This window comes from Chelonoidis abingdonii, chromosome 7 (genome assembly GCF_003597395.2).
Source record: "Chelonoidis abingdonii isolate Lonesome George chromosome 7, CheloAbing_2.0, whole genome shotgun sequence".
NCBI classification, from domain to species: Eukaryota; Metazoa; Chordata; order Testudines; family Testudinidae; genus Chelonoidis; species Chelonoidis abingdonii.
The window spans coordinates 3,232,581-3,246,398 of record NC_133775.1 but is presented as its reverse complement, the minus strand read 5'-3'; the positions used below and the strand labels follow the sequence as shown (position 1 = coordinate 3,246,398).

General features: G+C 56.6%; 1 protein-coding gene across 1 annotated transcript; it reads right to left on the bottom strand.

The window, feature by feature from the left end:
• Positions 1-1,759: 1,759 nt before the first annotated feature.
• PLK3 (polo like kinase 3) lies at positions 1,760-13,423 on the bottom strand. Its single transcript, XM_032793352.2, has 15 exons — positions 13,126-13,423; positions 11,530-11,637; positions 11,288-11,404; positions 10,229-10,358; positions 10,034-10,121; positions 9,392-9,487; positions 8,200-8,398; positions 7,558-7,684; positions 6,898-7,007; positions 6,577-6,694; positions 5,851-5,934; positions 5,217-5,379; positions 4,431-4,560; positions 4,007-4,117; positions 1,760-3,408 (listed from the first exon to the last, which is right to left on the bottom strand). Exons 1-15 carry the CDS (start codon positions 13,351-13,353, stop codon positions 3,214-3,216), a joined length of 2,004 nt encoding a protein of 667 aa, XP_032649243.1. The 5' UTR covers positions 13,354-13,423; the 3' UTR covers positions 1,760-3,213.
• Between the last annotated feature and the right edge of the window lie 395 nt (positions 13,424-13,818).

Below are 13,818 nucleotides of genomic sequence, written 5' to 3'. Positions count from 1 at the left end.
CAGCAGAAGGCCAGGCTCAGGTCTGAAATCTTGGGACGTTAAGCCCACCTCCGGGTTTTTGAATGCGTGGGGTTGGTGACCTGCTCTCCGCTAGCAGCACCCCAGCTCCCCCTCCATGCAGTGAGGCAGTTCTTTCCTGCCTCGCAGGGTGAAGCTGTTTACCAGCGGCAGGTGTTCACATTCTAGGGGTGAGAAGCCCCCTTAGTAGCCAGCTGCCCAAAACTCACTGCCCTGCAAGCACTAGGCAAAGGAAACTGGACCCAAGGTGGGGGAGCTTTTTACTTCCCTGGGGGGAGCAGCTAGCACCCCTAGGAGCCAGACCTTCAACCAGGTTACACCAAGCAGCTGAGGGGATTTAATGCAAGGCCAGCTGCTCCCAGGCCTCTCGCTTTCAGAGCTCAGGGGCCAGCGCGTGGAGGCTTAGCCCATTGTCACTGCTCTGCAGCCCAGCACAGGATTAAAGGACTGCACATTCTTGGCTCCTATCCCTGCTGCTTTCACAAAGGACAACCCTCGCCCAGGGGCTCTGTTGTGTCCTACCAGCCCTATGAGCCATGGAGGGGGGCTGGCTGGACCTCCCCCTCCCTGCTAGAGCCACAGAAACCAGCCCATTGAGCTCTCAGCAGTAAGTCACTGCCTAGCCCTGCCACCAAGGCAGAGCTCAGGCTGACAAGCATCACCCGCTGCCCTGCCAATGCACCAAGCACCCTTGCAGCTCCCACAGCAGCCTCCCCGTCACCCCCATCAACCCCCACTCCCTGTGCCTGCCAGCTCACCTCTCTGCCGTGGATTGAGAGGGTTCTGAAAACATCAAGCAGTTCAAAAGGCCAGAGCAGGCATCTAGAAACCCAGATCCACCCTCTGTCCTCCACCCCAGCAGACCAGATCTGAGACAATCTTTCCCAGCCCCCACTTGGAGAGTACTTTAACCAGCACTCCTTAGCAGGCAATAGCTGAGAAACCTCCTGCCCAAGAGATCTCCTCCCTCCAGCCCCCATTTGCACCTTGTAGGGGCCACGAACAAAGGTGAGGTCCCCCTAGCCTGACCCATGTTCAGCATCCTACAGCAGGGGTTGGAGCAGCGTTTTGGATAGTTATGGATTGATTTTGCTCCAGCAGTTGAGGGACAGAAGTTGAGCTTTACTCTGCCACCATTAAAGCAAGGGGGGCCTAAAACCAGTTTCTCGTCTCTCAGCCCCTTGCGGGTGGTGGCACGATCAAAGCCCAGCAGCAATCCATCCTGCACATGTGAGCACGACCGCGGTGTGTGTAAGACAGCATTGAGAATCAGCACTGGGATGGCCCTGATTTTAGGGTGCAGTCTCTCTAGCACCCTTACTCAGCCCCCTCCCATGGGAGCACTAATCCTACCCCAGGCTCCCAACTACACCCAGCACTGAGGCAAACCCCGTACGATGCAGCATGTACAGAGCAGCTGCTAAACAGCACACTAGGGTACTGCTCCTCTGCTATAATACACCCGCACCCATCCTGGGTGCTGTGCTCACCCTCTTCGGGAGGGGGCAGCCTGAGGGCTGCTTCCCAGGCAAGAGCAGGAGCAGGAGCTCTAGGAACTGGAGGATACATGCTAGTCAGTCGCATAGGGAAGGTTAATGTCCTCAGTGCACACGCAGACAGGAACAATCTTCGAGCCAGGGGCTGCCTGGCAGGGTGCTGCCCTGCAGCAAGAGAGACGGCACTGCCCCAGCCAGGGCCGAGCTCCCCAGGAAGGCACAGAGAGGGCTGGCAGCAGACCGTGTTTTATAAAAGGAACCCGTTTATTATTGAGCGAGGGACGGAGCACACAGGGCCCTGCACAGACAGGAGACCAAGGAAGGGAGAAATAAATAATTCACTATAAATACAAATACATAAATAATGTCATCAGGCCAACACACCCGTGTTTGGAAACAAGAACAAAAAAATCAACCCTGTTTAGGACTCGTCTGGCTGAAGGCTCGTCGGGTCCTTTGTTAAAGCATTTCGGGTCCGTACCGTGGCAAGTCACATTCCCTGGCGCAAGCTGTAAGACAGGCAGGGGATGCGCCCGCACCAAGCCCCAGCACAAGGGGGACCCCGCCCCCTCATTAGTGTAACAGTTCTGCAGGACTCCCGTCCCCCACACATGGCCAGAAGGGGGGCCAGCCTGGGCTGACAAAGGCTCTGCCTTGAGCTCTTGGCAGTGGTAAGTTGGCAACACCTTACGCCCTCCCTCAGAGAGCGAGCCAGTGCACAGGCACCATCCTTCCCCACTCCTGCCGCAGTGATCAGGATCCTGCTGCATTCTGAGCATTAAGCTCAGATCTTTTCAAGTTCAGTAAAGTATTATTTCCTGGGCTGACTGCGCCTAGGCTGGGCTGCCTCACAATACAGTGGGCTCTCCCCCACCTCCTGGGTGACCCTGGCCCCCATCCAGCTCTCAGGCCTTTAAGCAAGATGCTCACTTTAGCTAAGATCCCACACCCACCCCAGGGCCAGACAGGCATGGCGAGTCTCTAAGGGTAGCAGCTCATTATAAAGCCAGTAGAGCTGCCAAGGAGGTCAAAGCAGCATCCACTTCACCCCAGCCACCCCCAGGCTGGGCAGGTTTCAGTAGGAGCCTTCCCCACATGGGCCAGGCAGGGCAGGAGCAGGGAGGTTCTAACCAAGCCCACACAGAACATGGTTCTCCGCTCCCCCCTGCCCCAGCTCCAAGGCCAGGAAAGGATACCGATCTGGACAGGCACGGGGCTCTTAACATTTAGGCATTTAGACACTAGACAAAGATTTTTCTCTCCCTTAAAAGTCAGGTTTGTTCCTTCTCTCCTCAGCTTGCTCAGCTTGGGAGGAGAAGGAAGAGCTGTCCCCCGGAGATTCCCCTACACAACCAAGTGCACAACTTAAGCTGTGTAAAGATTACACAGGAGTAAAATGTGACATGTACTTTCACCCCCTACACACCTCCCCTTCTCCTCCATGGATTGAAGCAGTCAGCTGACAAATGCTAGGGCAATGATTTCAGTATAAACAGCTGGCAGGCATCAGAAGATGAAGGACGCTGAGGCCAGCTGCTGATAAGCCAAAATATCCAGATGCCCCTATCTAAGTTCCTTGCGCCCAGCCACATTTAGCTGGGCAGGAAAGTTCTGGTGGGCAGCCAAAGCTGTCACTCATTCCATTGACATGACAGGGGAAGGCTTTCGAATCCAAGGAGGCTTCTCCCACGGCCCCAGCTTAGGTGTCAGCCCTCTCCTGGAGGAGCTTGAGGACATACTTGAGCCGGTACTGGAGCTCTGGAGAACAGCCCAGCTCGCTGATGCTGCTCAGCTTGTACGTGTAGGAGTTGCGGTCCTTGGCGACGTAGGTCAGGAGACAGGAATGGTCTGGCTTGCTGAGGATCACCTTGGTGTGATCATTGTAAAAGTTCACCTAGGAGAGACAGACAAGTTACTTCTCCAGCCTCAGGCCTCAGCCAGCCTCTTCTCCCTGACCTGCGACAGAGCTTTGCCTGCTCCACACCCCATCCCATGATCAGGAGGGCAGCCCACGTGCCATGACTGGACCGAGCAGCAGGGGAGCCCCCAGGCTAATGAAAACTGGGAGGGACGCACGTGGCTACGGGTCCCATGCTGGGAAGCCATGGGTTGGCTACTCAGCCAAGGAGCCCCCTTCCCCTTACAGAGGTTTCCAATCAAGAGGTTGGAAGAGACCAAGCGGATGTTGCACTGTGCCTGGTATCTCCAGCTAGGAGCCCCAGAGCTCTGGGGAAGACTAAGAAATCCCCCATAACTAGAACTGGTTCCTAAGCCCTGGTGTGAAAACTCCAGCCCTGAAGCAGATTCTCAGGGGTAAGTGAGGAAGCACTGAAAGCAGCTGCTCCCTGCAGGTGAGGAAAGCAGCCATCAGCAGAGGGGTGGGGGCTAGCACTGTAGAGCCAGCCTTGGGAACCCTACCCAGAGATCTAGGGACCGGCAAGCCAGGCAGATGCCATCTTCCCCTCTCTATCCACAGGACCCCACACACGTACCTGGAGCGTTCCATTGCTGAAGAGCATCAGCAAGGCCTGGTCAGTTTTCACCCACTGCAAGAGCAGCAGTGCAGGATGCTCAATCTCGTCTATGCTGGGCAGGTCTCCCCCCTAGGAGAAGAATCCACATTAGCCACCGATTCCTGCCTGAGCAGCAGCCTCTGCAAGGTGGGTCAAGGACAAAAAACCAGCGAGCGTCTCAGCCATGCACTGCAGCGAGGCTTCAGACAGTGCCCAGGCCAGGCACGAGCCACCAGCTGAGCTCCCCACTGAGCATGCCCACAGTGCATTCCCGGAAAGCATGCCAGCTGTTTCTCTGGGTATTTATGGAATGCTGCCTGCGGAGCCACAGGCTCCCCTGTCAGCAAGTGAGCTTGCTCTGCCAGGAGACCACCTGCTTCTAGACAGCCCAGAGGCCACTCACCTTCATGAGATGCTGCTCCATGTAAGAGGCAAAGTACCGCAGGATGCTCGTCTGGCTCTGCAGCTGCTCTGGGATGGCTGACATGGGAAAGGCGAAGTATTTGCTGTTGGTCAGGTTGTAATGTACCATCCTGGGAAGGGGGAGGAGACCAGGTGAGCTTCCATCTCCAGCAGCAAGTCTCTTCACTGCCACCAGTGCAATGCGCATGGGCTCCATCACCAGGTTCCAGACCGTGAGGAGGCCAAGTCACCCTCAGCTGGTGGGGTGGGGAAGTGCATGTGTGTGTGTGTGCGCGCAGCAGAGCCAGCAATAGTCTGGCAGCCCCGTTAGAGTCTGATCTTAGACTGGGGAGAAGGGCATCAGTTCCCCTCGCCCAGCCCACGTCAGCTTGGAGACTAGGAACAAGGCTCACAGCCAGCCAGGTCTGTGGCAGCCACGAGACTCATGGGATGGAGCAGCCGTATCCCTGGGACCTGAACGCGCTCCTTGGAGTTCACACCCTTCGGCATGTACAGTTACTGCCTCTGCTCCCCATGGGCCTGTAGCCATGCTCGTCCTAGCCCCTGGGGAGGGGAAGGCTGCGGTTCTGGAGGGAAAGCCCTTCCAGGATAGAGATACAGATCTCTCTCTCTCTCATATATTATATTTATATTTATATTTAACACACACACACTTTCTCCTCCCCTTCTCACTTTGAGTTCTAAGTGCCTAGCAGCCAAAAGCCAGGAGACCCGCTCCCCCTAGCACGAAGCAGAGACATCCAGGCAGCCCAGGGCCTCCACTTACTTCCGATCAGCCGACAGAGCCATGTGCGTCCCGTCGTTGAAGAGCACACCGATGCGGTGGTTGGACAGCTGGTAGCCGAAGCCGTATTTGTTAGAGTAGTCCACCCACTTGCTCACCCAGGCAAAGTGCTCGTGGCAAGCCAGAGAGGCAGGGTTCCGCTGGGCTGGCAGGGGCAAGAAGAGATTGTGAGCAGGGCGACACCCGGGATATAGGAGGATGGTAGCAAGCACTGGGTGGCCTGAACCTCTGCTGGTCCCAGCAGGCGCATTTGGAGCCAGCCAGGTCTCCAAAGGCCCAGTCCTCTGCTCCAGCCACATTACCCACCCCAGACATCTTCCTCCCTAAGTCTATTAGGCCAGGCAACAACCCCCAGCTTGAAGATGTACCGGAAGTAGCCAGTTCCCTCCAGGAGGCACCAGTCTCCATTCTGAGTGTCTTACAGAGTCCCACAAGTACCACTGGGCAGCCATGGGGATATATCCCCCCTCTCCCCACCTCAGGGTTCACACTCCAGAACCATGGAAGCCTTTTCTGACCATGCCAACACCAGCCTCAAGGAGAAGCTACTGCCTGGCCCTCCTCTGCTGTCCCATATGCAGGGGTAGCAGGGGGATGCTCTGAGAATCTGCGTTACCTGGCGGCATGGAGGATAGGCAGCTCTTCAGAAGCCCGATGGCAGATTCAGTGACAGCAGAGGCTGTGACGCACTCTTCAAATGCTGCAGGGGAAGAAAAAGATCCATCAGTATCACCTGAGCTCTGGAGGCAGCTTGACGGCATCTCCTAGCCTGCAGAGAGCTACCCATCAGCTCAGAGGCTGAAGGACAGGTAGCCCAATTGGCTGCTGCTGAGGAGCGTGCTGTGTCTGAAGCCAAATGAGATTCCAAGACACAAGATGATGTCCCATCCCGACAAGGCAAAGGTGGGATTTTATGGAGCTGCCACAAAGAGCTACTGTTCTGTTTGAACTCACAGCTCTGAGGTCAACAGGGGAATAGAGGGGTTCACTTTAGGACCCCGTCTTCACAACAGGAAACCACATCAGCTGGAACCAGGGAGTCAAACATGAGAGGAGAGATCTAGGGTCTACAGTAACTTGTCGTTCAAACCCCCCCACCCTCAGCTGGGCACAAAACGTTCTCTAGACATGGTCCTCTCCTTGCTGGAAAGAGCAATGTCAGCACCAACCCCCGTGGGGCAGACAGGGATCAGTGTCCCCACCCCAGCCCAGTGCAGTTCCTGGGTCTCCCCACCACTCCCACCCGGCAGGCCAGCAGCAGAGCTGCAAGGCGCTCAAGAACCTCCGCACAGGACGGCTATACATACAGGGGCCGCGCAAAACAGGCTTCTGCCTCGCTCACCTTCACAGCTGCTGGCTGCTGTCCCTCTAATGGACCTGGAGACGGACTTCCGTGAGCTCTCTTCTGCCAGCGTCTCCACAGGGCTGCAGCTGGCGCTCTGACATGTCAAGGGGGTCACCTGGAGAAAGGTTGTGCATATTGACACTATCACACCTGGGGCCCCACTCCAGGAGCAGCCCCACCTCCTCCCACTTTGAGATTCCACCTCAACCTTGGTGCCCTGCCAGGACACTGACACTTAGGGAAGAGCATCTTGTACCTCGGGGAGACTCGCTGGCTCCTTGGACAAGGAGTTACTCCTTTCACAGCCTCCATTCTTACCTCATTTCCTTCCATGGTTTTGTAGCTCATCTGCCTGCAGATAGAGGTTTTCATGAGCCCATCCACCAACTTGGAGATGTCATCCTTCTCTTCAGAGGGGCCGTTCTTAACTAGAAGGAAGGAGGAGATGTTTAGTGGGCAGATCAGCAGATGGTCAGGGAGGCCAGCAGAGTTGGTGGATCAGAGGATAGATATTTCGAGTCCTTCCGCTGGCTCTGGCCGAGAGCAGAAGCAGTTTGACATCTTGTTTACATTCTCCCACCCCAATTCTGTTCCAGTTTTGCACTTCACTCAGCTGGGCCAGCGAAACCAGGCTGGGCAGTTTTAGTCAGTTTCATTTCCTGGTTCTCATGCACCCGCTGACCTTGCAAAGTTGCAAGGGAACATTTCCATCCCCAGGGAGAGGGATTGGAATGAAAATTTCAGCTCCGAGCACATTCTGCAGAACCTACAGAACGGGGCCTCGCCTGCTTGGAGTGGTGCTCTGTTCAGCAGAACGCCGGAATAAAAGCTTTCGGGGAAGATCAGACCTCAGATTTCCATAGAAAGCAACTGAGCTCCAGGCAGCTAGATGTCAGGCGTGCCATCCTCCATCAGGTTTAACTGGCTTCATGCTACCAAACAACAAAAGCCAAGATAGACAAGAGGGAGAACACTTACTTTTGGGTTTCTTTTTCCCAAACAGCGTCTTGGTGACTTTTGCAAACAGACTCTTTGCCGGGTTGGGAAGACTCAGCTCAGGCACCATCACACAGCTGCTGGGTGGGAGCTTATCAGGTGTGTAACCCTGGGGAGACAGTGAGAGCGTCACTGTCTGGTTCAATGGATCACACGTCATACAGCAAGACAACAGCACCCTTGGTTTGCTGGCAGTGGCCTCCTTCTCTCCTTTGGTGGCCAGTGGCAGCTCATTTTTCTGGGGAGCTGCATTGAAAGGGCTACACTTGGCAATCGTCCAGCCCTGAGACGCAGCCTCTGCTCACGTGGTGCAGCCACATGGGCCAGGAGTGCAGAACAGCCAACAGCAATGCAGTTCAAATGGATACAAGGGGATTTAGAAGGCACACGAAGGCTACAGAGCCAGTGATGTTAATGGCCAATGGGCTGGGCTTAGGGACAGCTGTCACTTGCAGGTTGGTGTCCGTTGCAGCCTGCAGGGGCACTGGGTCATGGGAAGAGCGCAGTGTACAGAGACATACATCCTGGGAGGTTTGCCACCCGAGCAGAGACCAAGCCCACCCTGCTTTCATTCTCCGACTGGTCGGAGGGGGTAGGGTAGCTGCCTGTAGCAGAGCCACTCACTTTGGTGAAGAATTCATGGCCCAGGATCTCCTCCAGTGTGAGGCGGTCGGGTGGGTTGCGTTTCAAGATGCCCGTGATCAGCTGCTTCGCTGGCGTGGAGAGAAAGGCCGGGAGGGTGTATTCCACCTGCTTGATACACCTGTACGTCTCCTTGAGGTCCGAGGTCTCAAAAGGAGGGTTCCCGCACAACAAGGTATACCTGGAAAGAGAGGTGGTGGGGGTGAGAGCTGGGCACACATCCCCCAGCCCCCTGACCTCGCCCTGGCCTGACTCACCCCCAGCCTCGCAATTACAAGGCACAGCAGTTATTCAGGCGCTGACAAGAGGCCACACCTGGCTTTAAGTGCCACCTATGCCAGCAAATGCCACCCTCTGGGGAGCAAGAGGCTGCAGTCACATCCGGAATGTGCCTCCCTGCAATCCTTTACGCAGCAGAGATAAGGGAGCCTTGGGAACCAGGAATGTCGGTTGAGTCACTCTATATTTAGCAGGGGTGGAGCTAAACTCTGCCTGGGTCCCGCCCCCCCGCAGCTGAGCTCACTGCTGTGCGAGCCCACCTTCCGCCTGCATCTGTCCAAGCGGCAGAGTGAATGGAAAGTTCAACAGGAAGCCTGTGGTTTACAAGGGTAAACAGCCACATGTGATATGTTTATGATTTGCACTGCGGGGAGCAATAGCCGCCCATATAAATAGATTGGTGACCGCCCCCTGCACCTGACATTTTCCATTGTTTCCACCTCTGAAGAGAGATGTTGTCTGCAGTGACACAGAGACTCTGTAGCGACACAGAGACTCTGTAGCACCCTGGGGTCCTGTGTCACTGGGCTCATTGGATGACACCCCAAAAGCCAGCCATTTACAAGCACAGCGGTTCCCCCCTTAACTGCCAGCCCTGCAGACGTGCCAGAATCAGTCCAGCTGGGCTTTGCTTCCAATCCATGAGCAGTAATAAAACCTCTGCAAGCTAAACTCGGCCCTCAGCAAGGCCTGAGCAGCTCCTATTGCTCAGTGGCATCTGACCAGTACTGGTGCAACCGTTCTGCTGAGCCGCAGGCCAGAGCAGAGACCAGCTCGCTCATCTGTGCTGGGGAGCGGCTCTGGCTGATTACCCAGGGAGCTGCCCAGGACAGCATCATTCCAGCCCCTTTTCCCGCCAGCCCTGCCCCGCTTGCAACGAGAGCTGAGAACTTACACGACACAGCCCAGAGACCACACGTCCGACTCCGGTCCGTGGCCCTGTCGGTGAAGCACTTCAGGAGCGAGGTAGTTGGGGGTGCCACATATCGTCCTATGGGGAGAGCAGACCACGGTCAGCAGCGCGGTAATGAACCAGAGCACAAGTCAGATCTGCCCTGGCTGGCGTCCTCCTCCATGCAGCCCTCTGTCCAACAGGGAAGGAGAGCAGCCCTGGGCTCCAGCACGTACCTTCTGCATCCAGAGCAGCAGGACTCCATTACCCCCATTCTCAAGTGAACGCACTAAGCGCCTCGCCCCATCCCTTCAGGGTCCACTTTAACCCCCATGGTCCCTCCGCCTGCATCCACAGGCCACCTCTCCACCTCCCCACTCTACTGACCCAGCACCAAGCTCCCTCCAGCCTCTGATCCCCCACACAGCTTCTCTCACTGCCTCCTGAGTGTGGGGCTGGGACAAGGAGGCACCATCCTCCCTGTGCATTCCCCTCCCCTCTGGCCGGGCAGGGCCAGCAGTTGATTGCAGCAAGGGAAGAGCTGGAGGGTGGTGGTCGATTTCCCAGGCAGGGTATGGGGCCGAGAGGAAGAATGAAGTATCGGGGGGAGGCGAGCAGGAAAGCCTGGCACATTAGGGGACTTACTTTTTCTTCTGGTCCATAGACTCCCGCCGAGCAGCAAGGCCGAAGTCTCCAACTTTCAGTTCCATGTTGTCATTGACAAAGAAGTTGCCTACAACAGAAGGGAGGTGTTAGGACACCAGCGCAGGGTCGGACCCAACCCAGGGTTCTCCTCCCCCACCCAGCCCCCCAAACAGGCACTGAGGTCACTGTACACACCCAGTTTGAGGTCCCGGTGGAGGATGCCTTTGAGATGGAGGTACTTCAAGGCTGATATGATCTGTCTGAGGTAATACCGCACCTCCGGCTCCAGCAGCGTGTGCCGGGCTTTCCAGATGTGAGCCAGGGACTGGAAGAGGAAAAGCAAAGCAGTTAGCGACGCTGGGCCAGAAAGGCACCAAGGATGTTATCAGAGGCCTGAGACACTCTAGTGCAAGCAACAGTTTGCAGCATGCAGACACCTGATTTAATCTGGCTCTGGTACACCAAGGCTGTGGGTTCGATTCCCATATGCGAGTGTTTGTTCTCTGGCCAATGTTATATCGGAGGAGGTCAGACTAGATCACACCAGCGATTTCTTCTGGCCTCGGGCTCTAGAACCAAGAGGTGCCGCCTGCTCCTGGAGTATAATGTTTTGTCAGGCTGGAGGACCTTAAGTACCGCCTCTGGTGAAGCCATGGCCGTGAGCTGCTCAGTTTACACAGGGGCTGTTCTGAGAAGTTGCCAGCATAACTGGCTGGGAAAAGCCTGAACTGGTCCAGGCAGGCCCAAAGATGCCACCTTAGCAGCTTTGGGGTACTAAAGGATTTTGGATCAGCCCCACTGGTGTTTACCAGAAAGTCCATGGAGGGAGTGAACTGTTGGCAAGAGAGCCGACTAGAACAGTTCAAGCAACGTACAGGATCTATGAACAGCCCAGTCACAGGGTTAGTGTGGTTATGCAAGACTGGCATGTGGCGTTTAGCTAACCAGTTACCCAGCCAATGACACATGAGGAAGGACTGGAAAATGAAAGGTGAACATCTGACAAGCAGCTGAGTGTGAATTCAAGCATCCGTTAGAAAGCGAGATCTGCATCCGTGCATGGGTGAGTCAACAGGGGCCTGCTGGTACTTGGGGAACAAAAACACAACTATGGCATTGTCTACACTAGACAAATCAGGTAGATTTGCTGCACGGTCCCCCCCTTAACATGACTGACACCTCAAATCCACACTCTACTGATCCCAACAACATCATGCCAGCCCTGCCGCCATACAGGGCAAACCTACCACTTACTTTCCTGCTGCAGTGTTCCAGGAAGATGTAGATGTTCTCCGAATCCTCAAAGTGATGCGAGAACTTGACAATGTGCTTGTGATGCAGGTCTCTGTGCAGCTCGATCTCATTTATAATCTGAAAAGGAGGAAGGACCCCATCAACCAGCAGCCCCATCACTATGCAAAGACCTTGCTCCAAGCAAGCTTGAAATCTCTGATCTCCCCCAGAGCTGATAGCTCAGCCATCACCTCCATGCATACCTTCTCCCGCTGGTGTGGTTTAGCCACTCGGCTGTGAGGAATAACTTTCACTGCATAGGTTTTGTTGCTGTTGACGTCTGTCATTTCATAGCATCTCGCAAACCCGCCCTGCAAAGGAAGAGGCAGTCATTACTCATGGGTCACCCATTCCCCCATCCTCCCCTCTGCTCCCAGGGAAGTCACCAGAGCACTCAACACATGTCAGTGACTCACTTAGTCACAGCTCCACCCAGTCAGGATAGAACAACTGCCATCTGACTTCCTGGAGGTTTTCCCAGGAACACATGGGCTTTGAAGAAAGACAATATCTGGTTTCCTGTCATACTAGAAGCCCCATTATTAAAACTTGGAGAGACAGCCCTGAGTCAGGCCAGTTTCTAAAATCAGTTCCTGTAAAATCTGTATCATGCCTCGCCTCCCACCACACCATCAATACTGTGTCTCTTTTCCCAGAGAGCAAATGAAAAGTCCTGCACATGGGAGAGAAGTGAGAACAGGCCAAGATTTTAGACCACGGGAGAGAGAGAACCATCCAGGCAGGTTTTTCTGCAATGATGCAAGGCACAAAGCCACAGAATCCCACACCATGCGCCCGCCTTGCCATTGGGGGAACAATGCTCTGAAAGGTAAGGAGAAGGCGGGCAAGAGGCTCTTTCATGGAGGATCGGCCTCTGCCCCATAGCACCAGGAGCCAACGGGCCCAACCACGAGGCACTGGCCAGGGGTGAACAAAGAACACAGCACTGTTCAGCACTTCCCCTTCCCGCGGCTGTGAGGTCACTGGCAGGGCTTTGACACAGAGGTGCTAAGAGGAGTTTGCAGAGCTATGATGAAGGCAGCATTTCACCAGAAGCCTCCGATTGCTCTGCCTGGGGCAAAAGCCGCGGGGGAGGGGGGTTGTCTAAAAATGATGAGTTATGGAGTCATAATAGTGAGAGGATTGAGCCGGGAACACCTCCCTCCACAAGCCAGCTGGGGTCATCCCAGGCAGTGGAACCTGGGTGTGTCTCAGCCAAACACCTGCTCCAGCTCCAGCTCCTGGATCCAGAGAAGGGTCCCGGAGCAATGAAACCAGAGGCCGTCTCAGACAGAGGCCAGGCACTGCAGGGTCTCCTCGGGGGCGGGGGCGACAGGGAAGGACCGGGGGAGATTTGCGGGATCCCACCCCAGAGCAAGTCCCTAAAGCTACCCGAGAGCAGCCGAGCCCGAGGAGAGCCCGAGTCTCCCGATGCCCACCGCCGGGGAGGGGGAGGAAGGGGTGACTCACCCGCAGCACCCCCGCAGGGCCGAGCACGCAGGTAACGGAGCCAGACTGCCCACGGAGGGCTCCAACGCCCGCCCCCAATCGGCCGGCAGCCCACGAGCAGTTCCTACTCGCGCGGGGGGCTGAGGCGGAATCGGAGAGCAGAGCCCCAGCCAGCCCTCGGGGGTGGCTCCAAAGTTTCGCCCCGCGACCACACGGAGAGGCCAGGGGAAGGGCCCTTTGCCCCCACGGGTGCCGACCCGGCCCCAGGACCCCCCCTCCAGCAGGCCCCCCGCCGCTGCGGGACCCCCTCCGCGCACGCCCCGCGCCGAGCGCCCCAGGAGCGGCGGTACCTTGCCCAGCAGGCGCCCCTTGCAGTAAAGCCTGCCCTTGACGGGGTCGGCGATCATCCGGGTGGACTCGGCCGCTCCGGGCTGCGGCGGTGCCGGCTGCTGGGGCTCGGCTCTGGCCCGGCTCGGCTTGGGCTGGGCGGCCCCAGCAGCGGGGAAAGGCTGGTGCAGACCCGAGCCCATGAGGCTGCAGTGGAAGGGGTGATGCTGCGTGTAGCAGGCGAGCTCCATGGGGGGCGCCGGCCGAGCCGCCTCCAGCCCCTCACACGTGGCGAGCTGCCCTGGAACTTTCACACACTGTAGCCGCGCGGCCAGGGAACCCCGGAGTCTTTAATCAATGAAGGGACCTGACGTCACCCCCGTAACCCCGCCCCCCTTGTGGGGGCGGGGCTGGCTCTTAAAGAGATCGCTGCGCTCACAGACAAGGGCCGAGGGGCCTGGGGGGCTTGTCTCGGGTCGGGAGAGGCGCTTCCATCGAATTCCGACCGAGTGAATTGTTCAAGGGACATCGGCAGCGTAGAAATCCCCCGCCCGCGCCCGTGATTATTACATTTGGGGGGAATTTTAACCGCTGAGATCTGAGTTTCCATTGGGAGTGAAATCAGACCAGCGAGTCCCGTGCTCCGGGTCGCCTGCCCTCACTGGTGCAATTGCTGCGGTGTTTGGGTGGCAAAAACCGCGGGGTATTTCCACTGC

Coding starts and splice junctions, on each gene's coding strand:
- PLK3 (XM_032793352.2), bottom strand. CDS start 13,353: ATGGAGCTCGCCTGCTACACGCAGCATCACCCCTTCCACTGCAGCCTC. Junction 10,122..10,228: donor CCACCGGGACCTCAAACTGG/GTGTGTACAGTG, acceptor CTTCTGTTGTAG/GCAACTTCTTTGTCAATGAC. Junction 9,488..10,033: donor TCTATGGACCAGAAGAAAAA/GTAAGTCCCCTA, acceptor CTCTCCCCATAG/GACGATATGTGGCACCCCCA.